The sequence below is a fragment of the Polistes dominula genome, unplaced genomic scaffold, assembly GCF_049000335.1.
Source record: "Polistes dominula isolate Pdom_NZ unplaced genomic scaffold, Pdom_raw_medaka contig_482, whole genome shotgun sequence".
NCBI classification, from domain to species: Eukaryota; Metazoa; Arthropoda; class Insecta; order Hymenoptera; family Vespidae; genus Polistes; species Polistes dominula.
In genome coordinates, this window is record NW_028301016.1 from 213,340 (window position 1) to 237,164 (window position 23,825).

Genomic DNA, 23,825 nt, shown 5'->3' on the forward strand with positions numbered 1-23,825 from the left:
TCGATAGTTAAAGGACGTTCCTGACCTTTCTTATCCTCAAAGTTTTCGTTTTCGTCATGAAATAGTTGAAAGCAAGAATATTGTAGCCGTAGGTGCTCTAATTGTCTCTTGACTAAAAGCATGGTTTATAGATTTTCAACAATCTCTGATGTTGTTATCCATTCCAATTAAAACTTGTACAATAAAATGATTTTTTCTTTATTTTTTTTTCTTCCACAATTAATTTAAGGGACTTCGGTTGGACGTTAAGATGACTCTTGTCAATTTAATTCCTTATATTGATTTTTTTCCCGTGTTAATGATTAAATTAGAAAAAAAGAAAGAATTTCTAGACTTCACCGATTTCTACTCAATTATTTTTTTTTTTTTTTTTAGCAAGAATATAAAATTGTAATTATTTCTACTTTTTTATTCATGTGTAAATAGCACCTCATTAACCGCCCACAAGTCTGAAATGAAAATTTTATTTCCAAAATTTAAATAATTAATGATGCTCAGTGCCCTACCTTCCCAAGTGAATATATTTTTTTCTTCTTTTAATTTATATTAAAACAGCACACACAATTTTCTGGAATGAATTAATAAGGAAAATATAATTTTTTTGAAGCATCATATGGGAATGAGAACATAAAATCGTATAATTTGTACTGATGTTTTATTCCAGAATTACCTTCCATATGTAATGTCTAAAATTGAATGAATTCTTATATTAATAAAATAAAAAATAAATTATTTCAAAGAAACGAATGAATTAAAAATTAGACAAAAGAAAAGAAAAAGAAGAAAAAAAGAGAAAAATTTATTGGTAAAAAAAAATTATAGAAAGTTTTGAAGTTTTCCAGTGAAATTCGATTAAGATGGAACTAAAGTTTCTCGTTTCTCAATTGAGTCTCCAATTTTCTATTCTACAAGAAAAAGTTATATCTACACCTAAGCCCCCTTTTTCCAGATATCCAATTCGCTTTTTTCTTTTGCCATTATATCTGAACATAGAAAACGTATCTTTTAAAACGACACCGTCCAAAGGAGACAATTTCTGGATAGGACGAATAGACGTAGCGTTCCATTTTCGGTATGATTCCATTTCGATTTTCAAATAGAACCGTTTTGATAAATGTATTTTGCTTTTCAAACTTTTAAACTTCATATCTTACGATCGTTTGTTGCTATTTTATCGTATTCGATATCGCAAATATTTATTATATCACGTTTTATGCACGAGCTCAAGAAATCTTCGATGTTTTATTTATTTCTTTTCTTTTTTATGTTTTGTTTTTTTTTTTTTAAGAGGAAGGCAATACGATTGTTATCAATTTTTATAGTTTATGTGATGTATTCTTCTTCTTTTTATTTTATTCATTTTTGTTTTTTAAATATTAATTTTTTTATTACAAATGTTTCGTATAAATATTTTATTTTGATTTTATTTTCATAAAAAAAATTAAAATTAAAATTGATCATACATTAAAAACACAGTGAGTCATAGGAATATTCGTACGGGTCAATTAAAATAAATTAATATTTTCTTGTAAAATATTTCACAATTCTTTTACCCAAAGACATATTTTAGGATTATTATATTTTTAAATTAATATAAATTTGATAGCAAATAAATATTTTATTATAAGATAAATAAAGTTTAACCCTTTGCACTCCGCTGTCTCACCGTATGAGACATCGTGATTCTAGCCTATCACTCCGATATCTCAACGTATGAGACCTTAAAGTTTATTAGTGATTACGGGGAATTAAGTTATTTCAGCACAACTTTTTGAGACATACATGTTTCCCTGATATTTTCTCTTAAAATAGCACAAGACATCGAATCAAAATATAGTAAAATAACAAAGATATATAAAAAAAATGTCAGCAGGTTTTATGTTCTAAGAGAATGCGAAACGCGTGCTCACGACGGTCCGAGAACTTTTTGGCGAAACTTGGGAAGAGCGATAAGAAGAATTTGTAGAAGAAAGGTTTTTATAGGAGCATATCTCGCATTTTATAGTGACATTTATAATGTACAAAGAAATATTATCAAATAGTGTCACATTTCAAATACAATGGAACACGCTCGCTTTTTTTCAATTGCAACACTATTACACACATACATTCTCTTGGTAAATAAGTTCTTTTGGTAAAAGTTCTTTAGGTAAATATGTTCCTTGATGTCTACAGATAAATATAAGTCCAATATCATTAGAATTCGTTACTTGGTTCCAAAGTTATACTAAATAATACGAGGGTCTGTAAATGTGCCGTTTCTGCCGCGAAGTCGCGAGGAGTTGCTGCTACCCAGCGTCGAAAGTCGTGCGGAGTGCAAAATGTTAAGATAAGTGATAAGAAAAATTGGTCTAACAGGAATGTTCAATCGTCTCTGAAATATTATAAGATGCAAGGGTAGAGATTAATTTATAATATAAATATATATAATTTTTTAATTATTATATTATTAATATATTAATATTTATAATTTAATATTAATATATTAATATTTATATATTATAATATAAATATAATCTTTATATATATATATATATATATGTAAAGATTAAAAAATAATTTTATTTTTATTATATCTTACGTAAATACAAATACTCTTGTGAGTTTTTTTGATTTTTTATTTCAATAAAATTATATTTCTCTAATAATAAAATATTCTTCTGCAAATTTTTATTGTATGTGGTGTATGAAAAATTTAATATGTGTAGGACATATAGTGTGAGGGTATCTTATGCAAGCGTATGTAAAAGGATGGCCTAATAATAATGTAACTATAGTAGAATAGTAATAGAGTATCTCACAGCAAAACAAAAACCTAAGAAGGTAATCTTAGTAGGTATCTTGTTGTTAAGCAGTGAACACGTCTTATTGTATTATTATTATTTTCGTATTTTATTTATCAGAATATATTGCATATCTATGAAAAAAGATTTCATTCCATAAAGAACCTATATCATAAATATTATAATATAATATTTTTTTTAGCTTTATATTATAATATAAATTATAATATAAATTTACTTATATATACATAAATTATAATATCAATTTATATTATAATATAAAACCTATCATTATAATATTATCGGAATTCCTATTTTTCGTTCGACAAATATTCTTTCGGAAAACTAACTAGAAAGAGAAAGTCCCATATATCAATTTGAAACTTTCTTAATCTCAAAATAGGTTCCTGTGTAGAGAAATTTAAAAAAATTTGCATTAAACATAAATATGATGCACTTGTAGGGACAAGTACGAATACTTCTGTCACTTCACTGTAAACAGTAATCTTTAATAGTATCATAGTTATTTTATGCAGAATTTGATACCTTATCAGAATGCAAAAAAAAAAAATTAGACATTTCCTTTCGAAAAAATAACGATAGCCTTGATATCTCAATCAAAAAATAGCTTTAAAAAAAGTTTATTTTCCATAACATCTGTTTTCTAATTTAGTTTAACTATGCAGGAAACATTTTTCCATAAATTGTATATTTTACGAGTTATTTCGAAACGACACGTTTCATGACACACCCTTTATGTTATATTGCTGTACACGTGTATAAGAATGTAAACGAAAATTTAATTGTAAAATTTGAAAATATCACTACATCATTACTTATAACTCGTGCTAGCCCAGTTACTACCTTTAAGCTCGTGAAATCTTATTCTATCCACGTTTGCGATCACACGTTTTATCCCTTCGAATCTTTCCCCAAAGAATATCCCTCATCGTTGTTGATAAACAAGCAACCCCTATTGCTTGGGGTGCCGAGAAACTGTTGCATTCTTTGATCAACTTCGCATCTTCGACACGTTCGCAGCAATATACAGGATGTATCCACTTGAACGACGATACAACCTGCCAAGGGATGATTCTTTTTGTATAAATAAGTCGAAAAAAGAAAGAAGAGAAACAATTTTTCTTATTTGTACCCATAATTATGAAAGTGGTCAAAATTGAAAAAAATAAACGAGTTTAAAATAAATAAATAATTATTTATTTATTAAATTAATTAAATTAAATAAATAATTTTAAGTTTTTATAGTTTTCTAAACCCCTTATTTGCTTCGTCGTTTTTTTACTTCTGAATATTCAAAACGAACCATATTTAATTCTCATAATTGTAATGTATGAATTCACAATAATCCATATTTCATCCGATAAAGTAACTTTCAACGTGAATTTCGGTGTAATGTTTGGATGGATATGCTCAGTGACCTGTTTATTGGTCTGTTAAATTTGCTCTTATCTATTTCAATATCATTTATTTCTAATTTCGTAATAAATCGTTTCTAATTGAACTTCAAATAACAGTTTTCGTTTATTTTCATTCGTAAAACATGCTCTTGCAGTTAAACAGATAAATTTTAGAACAAACCATGCATATAAATGTATAAAATAATTAGACTACTATAAATTGTAATGTTTTTTTAACTAACTAGAATGATGTCATGGTTCATATATTAATTAATATTATATAGATAAAAGAAAAAAGGAAAGAATAGAAATGAACAATTATCTGCGGAATATATGTTCAGATTGATGCTAACGAGGTTTTGCACCCTTCCTCTTCATTCGTTGCTTTTGCTGATCCAGATTCTTTCGAGAACGCGAGAGCTTTGTCTTTCAAATAGTGTTACCATTTCCAGTACTATTCGCTATGTTGTTAATTAACCTTCTTGACTCGACTCGACATGAGTGCGGTGTTTCAGATTTCATAGAAATGCTTATAACGTATTCTCAGTGTTGAAATATACCAGGAGCAACCGTGATTCCATTAAGAACAGACAAGATCTCTATATATATATATATATACATATATTTCTATTTGCAAAAAGGAAATCACACTAGATAAAATCAATAATTCATTTCGAAATAGCACGAAACAATTGTGAGATAAATCAGATGTAAGATAAAGTCTCTACAATAGATGTAATGAAACAAAAAATTATTTTTTTTTTTAATGAATTATAAAATTGACAAGGTAAACGAAAACATACGAGCAGTAACTACTCGTACAATTCTTATTTCGAATTATTTTCAAGAGAATTCGTATATAAATCATAATGTAAGCGTTATCGGCATCAGTTGAACTCAAAATTTTTTAAGATCGAAAATTATTATTGGAAAATAGGACGAAAACGTGTGGAAACAACGATAGAAGAAAGAAAAATTATTATTAATTTAGATAATCAATGTAAAAGTTTATTAGAAATATCGCGCATTATAAACAGACTTTGATCTACTATACAAAGTATCATTGATAGGTATGAATTAAGAAAGAATCTTGAAAATAATTCAAGAAATGGACGTCCACGAAAAATTAATCAGTACACTGTACGAGTTATCACAAGTATGATAAAACAAAATCCAAAAATAAGTGCTACAAAAATAGTGGAACATCTTAAAAATAATTTAAATATTGATATATCCACTAGAACTGTAATTAATTTTTTGCGAAATGAAGGATATCATGGTCATGTCAACACCAGCTGCACTCATGCAGCCCCAAACAAGTACAGAAACTCCACCGTGTTTCACTGTGGATCGCAAGTTTTCTGGTTTCAGCTCTTCATTTTTTTTCCTCCATACAATGCAGAGTCCATCAAATTTTGTTTCATTACATCTATTGCAGAGACTTTCACGAATATGTATAAATTCATTAATTGATAAACTACAATTTCACAAAATTTTATTTCAAAGTGATCGGTGTACGAATACTTTCTATACCCACTGTATATGTTATGAAATTATTCATTCTTACGTAAAATTCAAATTAATTAACGATTGAAAAATTTAAATTATTTTTAATAAGAATTCTTTTGTGTTATCGTTTTTTTATTTTGTATTTTTCTTTTTATAATTTTTCACATCATTACATTTCTGTTCAATTCGATAAACGATTAATTAACGTATTTACGATCATGATTTTAATCTTTCAGTCACGTAGATTAAAATCTCTTTCGTATCCGATGAATTTTACTGTCGATAAACTCGATAAATCGCTTGAACGTTGCTACGCGTACTTTAACATAAGAAGCATACTTGTCTCCCCCATAAAGCTATTATTCCGCTTAATCAGTAACAAAGCGTTGGTTGTTTTCCTTGAAACATTATGAGATCAGAGGGTACTTTCGAAACCTAAGATGTATACTAACGGTGGTAAGTATTAGAATTCAAAAGATTGAAAATTAATTTACGAAATGGATTATATTTTTTCAGTCACCCAAATATAAAAATAAAAATAAACAAAACAACGAAATCATTTTCTTACAATTTAACAAATAATTTCATTTTTAACTTTAATCGATTTTTTTTTCAATTTAAAATTTTTATTCAAATACAATTAAAAACTATTTCTCACGTTTTTGTTTTTTTTCTGTGAAAAGGTTTTTTAAGCTTTCAAATACATTTACGCATTTTTTATTCACTCGTCGTTCCGTATCTTCTCGTTTTTTATCATCGATATTTGACTAAAAAATTTTTTTAAAATAAACAATAAAAAACAGATCACACTTTCAAAAAATGAAAGGAAAAACAAAGGATCAAATTTAAAAATAAATATTCAACCACTATCAAATAACTCGTGATAAAAAAGAATTAAACTTGAAAATAAATATTCAAACACTATCAAATTGCTTGTGAAAAAAAAAAGAAAGAAAAAAAAACTCGTACACTAACACATTCTACACATTTGATAGTCATATCAAACGATTCAATTACTTGTTGTTAATTAGCTTCGGATCCAACAAATAATAATGAACCTTACGGCAAAGGTAATAATGTTCTTTTCATTGTCATTTTTATAATAAATAACACATACCTATGGGTTCATTTCTTTTTTCGAATGACTGACCAAAATACTAATAAAAACATCTATGACACGTGTTTTATTATTTGTGCCAGTATATATATATATTATTGGAAAAAGGAATTATATTAAAATTATTTTAATAATTATAATAAATTATATTAATATTATTTATTATATAATTATCATTATTATATATATATAATTATTATATTATTATATTATTATATTTATATTATGTATAAGTATTATATTATATACTATTATATTTGTACATTAAATACATGTAGTGTATAATTATATAGTATATAACATTATATAGTATATTATATAAATTATATAATATAAATTGTATAGTATATTATATAAATTATATAATATAAATTGTATTAATATTATTTATTATAATTTATAATTATAAAATATAAATTCATTTTTCCAATTTTTGACTATCACTGCGGACACATTTATATCTTAATGTTATGTTGTTAGACTCACAACACTTATGATTACAGATTATCATTAAATTACTGCATTTATATCCCTTTACAGTACCATTTCATATTTTATTAATATAATACCTTATCATATTCGAAGTTGACACAAGGAGAATAAAACGTACGTACACAAATATGTATATATATTTATATATTTACACTGGAGGGTGTTATTTATTTGACTTGTTGAAAAATTTTCAACAAAATATTCCCTCTGGTTCAAACTCGAAATAAATAAAATAAAAAACGAATAAAAATCTTAAAATTACAGTCCTTTGTTTTAAACAAAAGCGTACCTGCGGGCACCAATTTGTGTATATTCAAATAACTAAACGTTTTTCGAGTACTCTTTGATATCATTTTATAGAATTGTTTTATTATTTATTTTATTTTTATATTTTTATATTTTTATATTTTTATATTTTTCTTTTTTCTTTTGTATTTTTTTGCAATTTTTAGGCAAATATATTTAGATTAACGAAACAATATCTCGTATCGGTAAATATTGATTGGTAAAACCTCAAAAATGTGACAGAAATAATTTTTTAGATATCGATACTATGAAATATTATTTTTATAAAAATATTCCACAAAAAAATGTACCTCAAATATGTAAGAAATGTTAATCTAATTATAAATTATTTTTTTATTATATAAATATCCAGAAATATTTGTAAGTCATCTACTTAAATATAAAATATATATTTTTAATATAAGAGTATGTGTCCTTCAACATGTTTTGATATTATAATTTGACACAATAAAATAAATTTAAATTTAATTAAAAATAAATTAAACTTAAAAAAAAAAAATGATTTAGATATAAAGAAATTAAAGTTTAAATTTAAAGTTGATTATTTTTTTTTTTTTTTTTTTTTTTTTTTGTTAAATTTATTTCGAGTTAAAGTATGGTTAAAGAGAGAGGTAGGTGCATTCATCAAATTGCAAATAAGAACCACCTTAATATACGCATACATTCATACATTTACACTGAAAGACTATCCAAGAAAATTCGCCCCAAAGCCGAGACACAGTTCGTAAATTTATGATCCATCGTTCGATCGAGAAAAAATCATTCTTTCCCCACACCCACCCCCTCTCACCATCTTCTCACAGCAGCTATCTTCTTCATATTCCCTTTATCCGCATGCGTTCATTTTAATACCCCCTATTATTTCCTCACGTTGAAAATATTTTTCATATTTATCATATCTCATGCATATTTAATCTCTTGCTTTCCTTCTTTCTCTATCACTTTTCTCTTTTTTTTTTATTTTTTATTATGTCAAGTTGAACAGAGATGGGAATTATTATAATAGACTTTTACATAATTTTATTAATAAAATATTATTTAAATCTAATTAGATATTTTGTTAAAAATATCTTAATTTTAATAATCATTTATTTTATATTTAAATAATAATTTATTATGATCAATAAACTTTATAAATTATTAATTTTATTTGTTTATATTTGTTTACAAATAATAATAAATAATCCAAATATTGTTTTTCCAAAAATGATAAAAAATAAATAAAAATAAATGAAATTATTTAGATAAAAATAATCTATTATTTTCTTTCACGTTCTAGTAAATAAATGATTGAAAAATTTTTTACTAGAAATTGGTAAAAAAAGAAAAATAATAATGTAATAATATGTATCATATGTAATAATAAAAATGTTATTTTGCTAAAAAATTATTTGAAATAGTATATGAGTAAAATATACCTTAAAACTATGTAAAATGAATCCTTATTTCTTTTTCTTAGTAAACAAAAAAAAATAATTAAAAAATTAGCACAAAAGTGCTATCAACCACCCATCTCTGTCATTAAATGCAATGGAACGTAATTAGTCATTTAACGTTTGTAAAAATAAAATTAAACGAAATTAACGTATCGAGTTTTATATTTTAAAAAATTTGTTGAATTGAAATTTCACAAAAAACAATTTCAAAACACAATGTGACATAATTTGTGAAACTTGTTGAAAGTAAAAAGAAAAAACTTTCTTTACTTAATTAATAATTAATTAACATTTATGTGGAACAAAAGTTTCAACCGGATGTTGATAAAATCAATGTATTATCGTGTGCACTGCAACTATCTTTCTATTCTTCTCTTTTTCTTTATCTTTATCTTTTTTCTTTCCTCTTTTCTTGTTTCTCTTTTTTCTTTTATATTAGCATCAACTCGGTAATACGAAATTGTTTGCTTTATTATCAAAGCGATGCAACTTTAGACTTAAGCTATACGCAAGCAATCTAACAAGGTTGAAATTAAACTTACTTTAGTTACATGACACCTAACATGCTACATTACCGTGTCAATGTTACACGCTGCTAATAAGCTGCTGTAAAACGAGACAAATAAATGCAGTCGCTTGATAAAGTCACAAACACATTTAAATCAATATTTCTCTCAATTTTTCTATCTTTTGTTACTTCCTTTTTTTTAGATTTGGTCTCTCTTTACCTTAGAATTATTATATTGAACAATTATGATTAAATATACAGGGTGATTCAACAACTCTTGTCACCAAAATAGCAACAAACGTATGATTGTAGCAGAAATGTGGATACGGAAAAAGTTGCATGAAAAATTCAGAACTACAATATGACATCAGTATTTTCTTGCTAGGTTGAGTCATTTTCGAAATGTATTGATCAACTTTGTTTTTTTAAATACAATGCTATATTTTAATACTTATTTTCGGATAGCAGCTGTCAAGATGAATGTAAAAAAATAAATTTCGAAAATGACTCAACCTAGCTAAAAAAAATACTAATTTCATATTGTAGTCCTGAATTTTTCATGCAAATTTTTCCTTATCCACTTTTCTGCTACTATCATACTTTCGGAGCTATTTAGTAGGCAAGAGCTGGTGAATCACCCTGTATAATTAGTGATAAAACGAAATTTATAGAACTTTTTATTTTTACAAGACAAAAATGTTTTGTTAACCCATTACCTGCCAATAGCATTTTTTTAGGACTCACTTACAAATTTTTTTTTTAATAACTGCAACTTTAGTATGAAAAATATTCGTTAAAATAATAAGATCGTATCTCGTGTTTCATGAAAATATTAAAAATTCTCACTGTTTTATTTTTAATCAATAATTAATTATATAAAATAATTTGTATATTTAAATAAAAAAGAAACAATTGTTGTAAAAATAATTCTATTTGGTTAGTTTGAATATCATTATACAGTTAATTTAATTTTTTTTTGTTGCATTTTCCTATTGTGACGGATAATGGGTTAAATTGTTAATTAGTTTTACTACTTTTTTTTAATAGAAAATTATGTTGCTCGTTGGTCATTCGATTAACCATTCGTAAAATATAAAGTAGATAAATTTGTGACATTATGTGTATTGCTTTTTCTCATTTATTTATGTTAAAGTTAATTATTAATTAAATGTTATAGGTAAATTTATTAAGTTAAACATCAATCAATTGATTTAGTATTCAAATTAAAAAGAAATAAACATAGTTTCAGTGGAATTAATCGTTTTGATCAATGAGAACTGATTTAATTAAATTAAACAAATAATTCTACATAGTTTATTTTTTTTTTGTTTATTTTTAATTTCAAAGATCACTTTCACAATAATTATAATCAGCTTAACACGCTCTTGTTTAACGAAGAATTTATCGAGAACGTACAACGCGTGACACAATCGCGAATATAAAAATACGACATTTTTCATAAATTCATAAACTCTCTCTTCATATTACAAGAAAAACAAATAAAACGAAACAAAACAAAAATAAAACAAAAAGAGAAAGGAAAAAGAAGGACTTCAACAAAAAATTGGCCATTCATGATTTCGTATGAATACAAATGAAAATGTATAGTGATAAAACATGGTTACATTTACAAAAAAAATTTTCAGGAAATACTTTTTTTAAACCTTATTCAAACAATTTTTTTGAACATCCGCAAATGCAAACCAAACACACTATTTTCTAGAAAAGTGATCTTCAAACGTTTTTGATTATTATAAAACTCTTAATAATGTATAATTATTTTATAAGACTCTTTTTTTAATAAAAATTAAAAGAAAATAATCACAAAAATTTTAAGATGTATATAAAAAAAAATATCTTTTTACAAATGTGATATAATTTAAATTATTACATTACTTACAATTTAATATAAAACAAAATTTATGAAACTAATTCTTGAATTTTGAATAAATTCGTGAATTTATGAGAAAGGATTCTGTGATACACAATTTGAAGATCACGTCTCTAAAATTATTAAATTAAACGTAAGATTCAGTAAATAAAGTCAACAATTGCATGATGTTGAATTGAACATGTTTTATCACTGGAATTATACAAATACGATAGAATCCGTAGGATTCATGGCACGAATAATAATAACAGGAATCAAATAATTTGATATCTATATATAATACCTCTCATGCATACTATGTATACATTTCTATGTAAATATGTGTTTTGTATTATACATTTGATATACATTACACGTCATACGCCGTAGATCTGCCGTAAAAAAGCTTTTCTCTCTCTCTCTCTTTTTTACGCCTTTTTTTTTTCTTTTTCAAGCATTACATTTGTTTTTTTTCTAATTTTTTCTTCTCTTGAAAATAAATAAATAAAATAAATTAAAAAGTTAATATATAAAAAAAAATATATAAAAGATATATATATATATGTAGGATCGAATACATTTATTCAAAATAAAAGTAGATAAGTTTGGTGAGAAAAAAATTGACTGAAGGGCGTGGATGGATAGCTCAAAGATTAGAAAAAGAGCAGCAGTCATCCATTCAACCCAATAGTCCAATTTTTTTTCACGAATCCTACATATTTATTTATTCATTTATATTTATAGAGAGAGAGAGAGAGAGAGAGAGAGAGAGAGAGAAAAAAGAGGAAAATAAAAAAAAAATACTACATACATACATAACATATTCGACAATACGTATACGTTTTAAAGTCAACTTTTAAAAACAAAAAATAACGCCTCTCACCTATCGCGTTCGTCGCTCTCGAAAGGGCTCTACCAGTGCACTCAAAACAGACAAACATTCGATCTACCACCGCTACCCTTCAAAATAATAAAAAAAATAAAAAAATATATATATATATATATACACATATGTGTAAGTAATACGAGTAAGTGGTAACAGTGCGAGGAGGGTATTGGATACGATACATCACCAACATAGGGGACAACAAAAAGAGTATATGTAAATAAAAAATATATATAAAAATATAAAATAATACAAAAAATGATATATAAAATGGATTGACATAAAATACACATATCATATATACATATATGTCTCTCTATGTGTGTATATATATATGTATATTATAACATTAATTAACACCCGTATAGGATAACTTTTACATATTTATCCACGAGCACAGATATATCTATCTATAATACACACATACCAAAAACGTTATCCAATAATAGTGTGTGTATAAATTACGCACGTTGTTAACGCCTAACAATCGATCTCTCGTCTCGCTTCTAATGCACGCCGACATAAACGGCCGATCAAGAGAAATGGGCTCTACAAAGGCCGAGACACGACCACCACCACCACCACCACCACCACCCTCCCTGATAGATGTTAAACAAAAACAAAAATCAAAGTAAATATTATACACCGGCACCAAACGACATTTACGGATATGAAGATGGCCCAATCAAAATGCTCAGATACAACAACTACAATCAACAACAACAACAACAACAACTATAACTATAACAACTACTACTACTCCTACTACTACTACTACTACTACTACTACTACTACTACTACTACTACTACTACCTACTACTACTACTACTTCTACTTACTACTACCTACTACTACTATAAAAATTAACCCACAACAACAACATGAATATAATACAATAAAACAAATTAATACAAAACAGGAAACGGGAGAATCGCAGTATTCAGAAACAAAACAACAAGTACAACAACAACAACAACAGAAACAACATCCAACAAGAACAATATCTTCACACCGGATGATAGAGCCGTAAATAAAATTCTCGGTAACGGGGAATATATCGGATCGAGAAAAAAAGAGAGGAAGTTACGATATATAATAAGCGATATATAAAAACACGAGGACGATGAGGAGAACGAATAAAAATAATAAACAAAAAAAAATAAAAAAACTAAATAACAAAACGTCGACGATGATAAAATAACGATGACGATCTCCTTTACTATGAGGATAATAATGACCGAATGATGATTATAAATACGACGATGAGATGACACAATAAGTAAAAAAAAAAAAAAAAAACAAAAATATATATATACATATATATATATATATATATAAAATATATAAAAATACCCACACACCGATGATAAAAGTAAATAAGATAACCGATAACGATGATGATGATGATGATGATGATGATGATGACAATGCTGATGATAAGAAAGGGGGTGTTATGTTGGAATGTTTGTCTGTGTGCAGATGCTGCCTACTCGTTGTTGACACTCGGGAGCGATGATGGATTCACGTGTGGAGTATGGAGTACAAAGAGGGGTGCCCAGTGTGAGCGAGAAGGGCTCAAGCTTAGGCAGATCTACGGTTCTCTCTCTCCCTCTCTTTCTCTCTCTCTCTTTCTCTCTTTCTTTCTCTCATTCTATTTTTTTCTCTCTTTCTCTTTCTATCAAACCCTCATTTCTTATCTTTATCTTTCTCCGTGTCTATCTCTCTGACTCTTTTATCGCGACTTTACACCCTCTTTTTTGCGACTTCTTACGGGAAATAAAAGGAGGAGGAAAAGGAAAAAGAGGTGGAGTTAAAAGTAAGTTGAGTTTACGATCGACTATGAAAAAGAATGAGAGAGGGTGAGAAAGGGCAAAACTAAGAAAGAGAGAAAGAGAAAGAGAGAGAGAGAGAGAGAGAAAATAAGGGAGTAAGAAAGATAGAAAGAGAGATATCATAGAAAGGGAAAAAGGGGAGAAATGCATGAAGAGAGGGGGAAAGGATAGATAAGGGGGAAAAATGGATGGTTAGAAAGAGATAGAAACAACGACCGTTCTACGACCTACGACATCTACGGTTATGTGCAATGTCGCATCAGGCATCCTCGATGGCAATGCGCATCGTCGAAACAATGCCGGTAAGTTCATCAGTATAAGAACAAACATTTAAATAACATAAATAAATAAATAGATAAATAAATAAATGAATGAATAAATTAAGGGATACGTATTTATAATTTTTATAAATATACACAGTTACGATAAGCATCATCAGCACGGATATTTTTCTTTTCTACCTTCTTTAACCCTCTAACCCTCTCCTCCCCCCTTCTCTTACCCAAGAAAAAACCCCGGCTTTTCTTTCTTATCGTCGCTTCGAGGTAATCGGAGAGTGGTGGTCCTTTTGATACTAGAAAATCGAGTTCTCCTTCAACACAACGTAGAAGAATCCTTCAAACGATCTTTCCTCTCCTCTCATCTCATCTCATCTCATCTCATCTCATCTCTTCGTTTAAGAAGATTGACTGTCCTTCGTTGATGCTTTTTCTCTATCTCCTTCTAATCTTCCCCCTTTTGTTATCTACTAACACCCACATTTTTTCCTTTTTTAAGCTCTTCCCATCTTTTTTCGTATTTATATATATATTTATTTATATTTACAGGTTGTTCCAGGTAATTTATACTTAATTTCAAAAGCTTATTACTATCATGATTAAAATAATGAAGAATAAACATGAGCCTGGAAACTTTGTTTTCGAGCTACAGCTAGTTGTTAAAAGTATTGTTCTGTTTTTTTAGGAGCTTAAAAGTAAAAATAATCCAATTTATGTTTTTTTGTGTTGTGTCTCCTTTTTTAATATAGAAATTTATTCGAATAAAAGGGATTTATCAGTGTAAACAACTTTTTTATTCTTATTTTTTTGTATGGTTTTTATTATCTTTTTTAAACACATAAATTTAAAGAAGTTATACTTATTGACCATCTACTCTTTTACAATATATTAAAATAAAATATTAAAAAATATATTGCGTTATATATTAGAACTAATTTTATTATCAAAATCCTTACGTAAAATTCGCATTATCAAAAATTCCAAAATTTGATTTACAAATTACGCCTATGATAGAAACTTTAATCGCAACGCCTTACTTAGTAAAATCTTTGAGAGTAAAATAAAAAATAACAAAATTTGAACTAATTGTAAATGTAACTCGTAAACAAAGTACTTTTATAAATCTTAATTTTTTTTGTGGTTATCAATTTTCGTTATTGGTAAAATCATGTATGTGAAAAGTGTTAGCTAAAAGTTGCTGGAACACCCTATATATATACCCTATTGCACTTAAGGCTCAGAACCCAGACGCAATCCGTTACGTTCCCTTTTTCTTAACCATCAACGGTTTGGAGTTCGAGATTCCGTTCGTAGCTCGAAGCTAGGCCGAAAATAGAGTTAGTCGGGCACTTCGAACGCGTAACGCTTTCGCGCACCACCTCCTCCCCCTCCTACCCCCTCATCATCGTCATCTTCTTCTTTCTCTCCGTCCTCCTCCTCCTCCTCCTCCTCCTCCTCCTCTCTGGTACCCACACGATAGATAGATGGCTAGGGCATTTTATTTATGATCTCTCTGGGATCGCCATAGCTGCGAGAAAATGGCCGGCCGTCACATGCGGAAAGGTGTCGGAAGCAGTTACATAATATATTTTATCAAATGGAAACAAAACCTTACATTCTTCGCTACATTTACTGATAAAAATTGATTTTTCTTTATCGTGCTATTTTTGTTCGTTCCTTTAATTATTTTTTCTATTGTTTTCGTTTAATTAATTGTACGGTTAAATCGTTCGAACGAGATTGTGATAAATAGAGACACCACTGGCCATGAGTTATGTGCCTAGTCATTAATGGTATATTGCTTTTTTCGTTTTTATTTTTTTATTTTTCTACAATATATCGGTCATAATTTATTGCTTTAAGTGCAGCTTTTTTTTCAAAATATGAATGATTGTGTTGTTCTTAATTAAAAAGTTATTTTAAATAACATTTGTTAGTACGATAGATATTCGAGAACTCGATAATTTATGTATTATTGTTAATTAATTTTATTCTATAATTAACAAAATAGCTTTTAACTCATATTTTAATTATTCATGAAAATTTTGAAATCCTTTATTTTTTACAAATTTGTATTAAAGTAGCGACAAGTGAATTTTTATTTAAAAAATAAATATACATCAATTAAATTGAGTTTAGAATTTTTGAGAAATTTTACTAAAAAAGTAAATTTGAAATTCAATGCTCACTTTGCTAATTGAAATCATGCTTTTATTTCTCATATATTTAATTAAGACGAGAAGTTGATGGAACGAAATAAAATATGAACAATAAGTTATTTTCACGTATATAAGATACGTTATAATTAAATGTATTATTACATTTTTTTGAGAAATTTTTCTACATTAATGGTGATAAGATTTTTTTTCGAAATTTCAATTAGGGAACACAGTGATATTTTATACCGAAAGAAAGCCGAAACCCGTTACTATTTTTTTTTAATTAAAATCATATGTTATTTTTAGCTTCTTTTTTTCCCTCTTCATCATATTTAATTAAGATAAAAATCAAGCTTAAACGAAAGAAACAAAAGCATTGAATTATTATCACGTAATTCGTGCGATAATTAAGCATGCTTGCTTTTCAGAGATTTCAGTTTAAAAAACCAACGATATTTTGTCAAATGAAAGCTGATGTATTATATTTGTTGATAAAATTAATTTTTGTTTTCTTTTGTTTTTTAAATTAACATTATGAATTATGATCGTATTATGAGGTACGTAACGAATTAAACCTATTGGAGTTGCAGATATTTTAATTAAATAAAATAGGATCTTCTAACATAAGTTGGGAAAACTTTTAAAATTAGGAATGATTATCCAAGATAATTAAACAGTTCTCTCCATTTTTTTCTTCTTTTTTTTTTTAATTAATCATGAAGAAATACAAACGAAATTTCTTCGTGAATCGTTATGGTAATATTAGATAGAATTGGATTAAAAAATTGCATATATTTGGTGTCACAAAAGTCATGGATCGAACGAAAAAAAAACTATCGAAAATTCACTAAAGTGTTTGTAACTAATATTACTAAAATAGTTTTCCTTATAAAAAAGAAAAAACCAATAGAAAGGTATCAATAATTATGACAATGCATTAAATCAAAAAATATAAACAAATGTGTCTTACGAATAATTGAAAAATATAATTGTTATATAATTTGTAATTGTAATGTAATTGTTATGTAAATGTTATGTAATTTTTATATAAAATTAATCATTAATTTTTTTAATTTGTTACTTAGTCCACTATTATAATTATCTGTGCAAATGACTCAATTTATGGAATCCTTTAAGTTGATCCATAACTTTAGAGATAACCTGTCTACATGTATGTCTCAGATAATTTAAAAAAAAAATAAAGAGATAGTTTTAATAACGATTTCATAAACTCATATATAATGAATCTTTTCATATTTTTAGTGCCTTGTTGCACAATGTAAACGTCACTAGTAATATCAACGTTTGCTAGTCAGATCAAACCAAATAAAAAAATCAAACAGATCAAAATCAAATAAAAATAAAAGAAGAAGAAATAATTATAGTAATAAAATAAAAAGAAATGAAAATTTGAAAAAACGAAGAAAAAAAAAGTATAACTCGGTCATCATTAATTTTGTTATCGATGTGACTTACTCGTTTTACACGTCACAACAACCACATCGACGATTTCTCGTTCGCCATTGTTATCTTTAAGAAGGAAACAAATAAAATACTATAAAAAGGATTGGAAACGTGGCTAACAAGTAGAAAATACCCACTCTCCTACCTACCCCTATATCTACCTACCCACCACAACGATTTTGAAACGTGCGAACACACAGGACTGACTACTAGGATCGTTAGGGGTGCTACTGCCGTTACTCTCGAGTGACGAATGATCATCGTACATGGTTGGTTACGATATATCATCACAACCCCCATAACAACGTGCTCGGTAAGCGACAGCAATCGATATCGACGTCTCTTTAACGACCGTTGTCCTTAGCAACACGAAATACACTTTCATATTACGATTCGCGAGTATTAGTTTCTACGATTTCATCAGAGAATTACACATATTTTTTCCCCTCCAAAAAAAGTTCAATCCATTAGTCTAAAAAAACATCGTTCGATCGATTTTATGCTTCTTACACACATGTCACAGTGGTGATACGATATTATCGATGATGCCAATTCAATATTTTTTTAATTGTTTTCAATATTCCATTTATAGTTTGTTCGCTTTGCATTTTTATTCTCCTACGATTAAATCTATCTAAAATTGATCAAGGTACAAATCAATTTCAATTTATTTCTAATATTTGTAACTTTGCACATTGTTTCATTTGATTATATTATAATAATCAAAATATGTTGATACATTTGTCAATATTTTAATAACGAAAATAATGAAAGCATCAATCCCCCCACCTAGAAATGGTAAAGTTATGTGACATGCATCAGTGAAACTATATCAATGGAAACGTTCCAAGTTAAATAGTAACAATACCTGATCAAAATGAAACTACCGAGTCGTTGAATGAGAAAATCGAGAAGGAGGAGGAAGAGGAGTACATATAAGTCCCTCTTAAAATCTGGTTACATACGATTGTAACAGTTTTATTGGTCTCTGAAGGAAAGTTCGCGCGCGTTTCGCTTACCCCTATTCGATGCTAGATAATTCTAATAGTTGACCTGAAACAAGAGACGAGTAGGAAACTATGTCCGTCTCTCCTCCTGTAGAACGGACAGCGACCTCCATTAGTGAGGCACAGGCACACGTTCGACGTTTAATTTTGTCCGTGATAGCAGAGCGTAGGTTCAAGTACATACAACGCCCATATACTACCCCGACTCATTTCCTTTCAATCTCGACATCGTTCGACCTAGTGAGAATGCAAAAAAAAGAAAAGAAGAGACGAACAAAACAAAAAAAATAACATGGATAAAATATAAAACCAGGGATACACACACAACACGCAAACACACACAATAGTTCGACAGATAAGGACCCACATTTTGTTCGCGTTTTAATCTCTCTCTCTTTCTCTTTATCTTTATCTATCTGCCTGTCTGTTTATATGTCTGTCTGTCTATCTATCTGTCTCTCTTTCTCTCTCTCTCTCTCTCTATCTATCTTTTTATTATTTTTTTATGTTCTCCTAATTTTTTTTTCTCCGTAATATCGTCCTTTAGATATTCCTACTCGGTAAAAATTTCATCTCGCTTTTCAACGATAATAATTCACCTAGCGACATACATATATATATGTGTGTATGTATGTGTATATTGAGAAGGTCGAGTTTAACGTTCAGTCATCGTTAAGGTTCCCTTCGGGTCATTGCGCACCGCGTATTGATGACGTCAAAGACGAAAAGTGGAAGTTTCTAAGTATTGCGATTCGTAATTTTTTTCTGTTTTTTGTTTTTTTTTTTTTTTTTAGTGTTTATCCGCCGGTGTGTTTGGTCCATTTTCAAAAGAGCCGATCGTTTTGACAAGTCCGTATATGTTATATGTTCCAGTTCAATCGTATATGTATCTTGCATTTTATTATTTTTATTTGTTAATTTTTTTATTTATTTTTGATTTCTTTATTTATTTTTTTTTCTTAATATTATTATTTCAGAAACAGAATTTAGAAGATCAAAACACACGGAAAATTTGAAGTTTTCTGCAATTGGTTTTTTTTAACCCGTTGTGAAATAAAATTTGTTGCTTATGCCGAAAATAAATCAAAAAATAGATTTATTTGTTACTTTTATTTTTTTTTATTTTATTTTTTTTTTTATTAAACTGACATTACAAAAATCTATAGATTTTCTTCGTATAATTGTGATTGAAACAAAATAAATGAAGAAAAAGAAAAGAAAAGAAAAGTAAAAAGATAAATATGAAAAAAAAAAAAAACTAAAAATGAAGGAAATGAATAAATAAAGAAAAAAAGAAACGGTAATTAATTAGTTTACTCCGTAGCGTTCGGATCGCATGATTTTTCGTCTTTTTTGCAGGATCGACCGCGCATAAGAACGATGCGACGGGTAACGGAAGGCCGGCGCCCCTCTTGGCAGAACCCAGATACGGTGCCGCGCCCCAACCATACGGTGAGGAGTAAAGAGAGACCGATAAGGAATCGACTTGCAATCGCTGCTGACCTATCGAACGAAATGACTCGTCGTTCGTTTAGCGAGACGCATCGATCGGTACCCTAGGCGACAGCCCAGAGCTACACTTCGATTTCCATCGGCTTTTCCAACGTTCTCTTTTTTCTCGTCTTCTTTTCTATCCTTCTCTTTTATATATATATACATGTATATATGTATATATATATTTTTTTTTGCTTTCTCCAACTACCACCACCACTACCACTATCACCCACCCCCGCCAGCTTTCCTCAGACCTCAAACCACCCACTCACCCACCACACCCAACCGTAACTTTCTTCCATACCAACACACCACCACCTTTCTCTTTCTACTCTTTTCTTCCTTTTAGATCGAAGAAAATCACTTTCCAAGATATTGCAGTAGACAGCTCGTTTACGATAATGTCGCACCCACACGCATAGCTTTCCAATTATATGTCAAGTGTGCTTTTGAATATTAAAAGCGCGTTTCTTAAGCTACTACTACTACTACTACTACTACTGCTACTACTACTACTACTACTACTACTACTACTACTGCTACTACTACTACCACTACTACTACCACTACTACTATTACTATTACAACTACACCCTTCTGGAAAACTGCTCAATCTCTAAATTAAAATGCCGAACGGCGTTCGAATCTCTTCTTGCATGTCTATTAAGAACACGACCATATAGGATCCATTATAATACATCTTGATATACATAGGCAAATATATATACATATATACATATATATATATATATATATATATATATATATATATATATGTATGTGTGTGTGTATAATCATCATTTTCGTGGTAATTACTACTTCGATCGACGTGGTGACACTACTCTCCTCTTACCCCGACGTAACGCTTACCAATTAGGTGGGGACGATGAACGTTCCTCACTCAACGAGGAAAATGGTTTAAGCGCCTGTCCTAAACGTCTAGTTAATATAGCCATCTCTCGATTTTAGGTATCTCCGGTGGTAGTAATACTCCCCCTTCTAAGCTCTAGATTATTATTAAACACTTTAAGATAACATGGCATCGAGAAGTCGATCGATCACTTTGAAATATCATACAAATCTCTTCTTTTAAGTCACATGTCACCACTTTTCTCATTTTGTTTGTTTGTTTTTTTTCCTTTTTTTTATATACACACGACTTTACTACTCCTCAATGCATCGAATCCTTCAATTTCATATACATTTTTTTCATTTTAAACTACTTTGTAATTTTTGTTTCTAATCAAAATGACAGTACGTCATATGTGTTTATATTAATTTTTATTTAATTAATTGGTATATATTTATATTATTTAGATAGATAAGTAATATATTTATATATAATTAAAATCAAGTAGGTAGATATAGTTTTACGTTTATTTGAAATATTTTTATTATATTTTTGCATCCTCCCCCAACAGGATCTACACCACAAGTGACATTTCCACCCGGTGCTGGCCACGATCGTTACGAGGAAACCTTCAATGGACCCGCAACTTACGCGGAACCATATGTGGAACGTTATGGGCTTAAAAGTGAATTCAGTGGTCGAGAACCATTACATCCTACACCACCTCGGCCTGGTTACGTACCTACTTTAGGACAAACCCCACCATCCAGCACGCAAGGATCTGTAATGATGGTCTACGGTTTACAACCGGACAAAGTCAACACAGATAAATTGTTCAACTTATTCTGTCTTTATGGAAATGTTACAAAGGTACGGACAAAAAGATGGGTTTTCAAAATCAACATCATTTTATTCTCTCGTCAAAGGGAAAAGAAACTACTTTTGTCTAATTATTCCTTGGAAATAAAATGTTAGAATTATACGTGTATTTGCATTTCAAGGACGCTTCTATGTGTATTCGCTTCAGTAATATTTTTCAAACTGTGTTTGTTTTTAATTTTTTTTTAAAGTTACATCAAACTACGTTTATTTGAAGGACGATATTGTGTTCTCAAATTATTTTTCTTTCTCTTTTTATTAATGTTTGCTAACATATCACAAAAAATGGCGGAATCTTTGACGAACCTTTTTGGAATTCAGTCTGAGGCGCGCCGACTATTAGGATAAGATGTGCAGTTCAATAATCGGACTTGACGCATGCGTGATACACGTTATCCTATCTCTCTCGTATTCACGGAAATATCTTACGTTTCCGTTATGTTTTAATAATGTTTTATAATATTATATCGGATCGATGATCTAATTCGAGATTTATACGTATACGTTTATATATAAATAACATTTGCAAATTTAAATGTCACGAAGAAAATTTAAAATCAATATTGATAAAATTTCAAGCTTCATCAATTCCATTCTACTTCTATCTTGAAATTTATAACGGTTTCTTCTACCTTATGATATGTCATTTTAAAAGTAATAAATATTCACTTTTAACTACATTGACAAAATTCAATTCGATTTATTCGTTTGTAATATATCGATGAAAATTATAATATAATATTCAAAATAATGTATTTTTAATTTTATTTAATTTCAAAGTAATCCACTTCGATAATTGCATTTATATCTTTTTTTTTAATACATTTTTTTAATGTATATATTTATAACGAATAAAGTATGATTTAATCTAAAGATAATAAAAACACGTTATGTAATTGTACGTTTAGGTAAAGTTTTTAAAAACAAAAGAGGGATGTGCCATGATACAAATGGGCGACAGTATAGCTGTTGAAAGATGCCTTCAAAACTTGAACAATGTGACGATTGGTACAGACGGTAGACTGCAACTTGGATTTTCTAAACAAGCCTTTCTTTCGGACGTAACTAATCCATACATTTTGCCAGACAAAACGGCTAGTTTTAAAGATTTTACAGGAAGCAAAAACAACAGGTAATTATCAACAATACTACATTATTTTTATATTTTTGTTATTTAATTTTAAAGTTCTAATCATTTTTCTTTTCTCATATAAACGTATGTTTTTGTTATTTCATTGAAGGTTTTTAAATCCAGCAATGGCCAATAAGAACAGAATACAGCCACCATCAAAGATAGTGCACTTTTTCAACACGCCACCAGATTTAACGGAGGAAACGGTTAATCGCGTTTTTGTTGAGCGTGGTATCGAGGCACCAACGACAGTGAAATTGTTTCCACTTAAGTCAGAACGATCCTCTTCAGGCCTAATCGAGTTCAGTAGCGTCGGTATAGCAGTAGCTGCAATTATGGAATGTAACCATACAGCATTAGAAAATAGCAGTGAGTATATAATAACATATATATCACATACGTTT

At 28.5% G+C, this 23,825-nt stretch overlaps 1 protein-coding gene across 6 annotated transcripts in view; it reads left to right on the plus strand.

Moving 5' to 3' along the window:
• Positions 1–23,825, plus strand: part of sm (heterogeneous nuclear ribonucleoprotein L) — a 195,616-nt gene that overhangs the window by 153,144 nt on the left and 18,647 nt on the right. For 5 of the 6 annotated variants that reach the window (XM_015317080.2, XM_015317084.2, XM_089174117.1 and 2 more), the window contains 4 exons: positions 20,426–20,518; positions 21,982–22,280; positions 23,198–23,421; positions 23,531–23,790. In XM_015317080.2, the coding sequence (XP_015172566.1) occupies positions 20,426–20,518; positions 21,982–22,280; positions 23,198–23,421; positions 23,531–23,790 (876 nt within the window). The remainder of the gene's footprint in view (positions 1–20,425; positions 20,519–21,981; positions 22,281–23,197; positions 23,422–23,530; positions 23,791–23,825) is intronic. The other variant, XM_089174119.1, reaches the window with a different exon arrangement.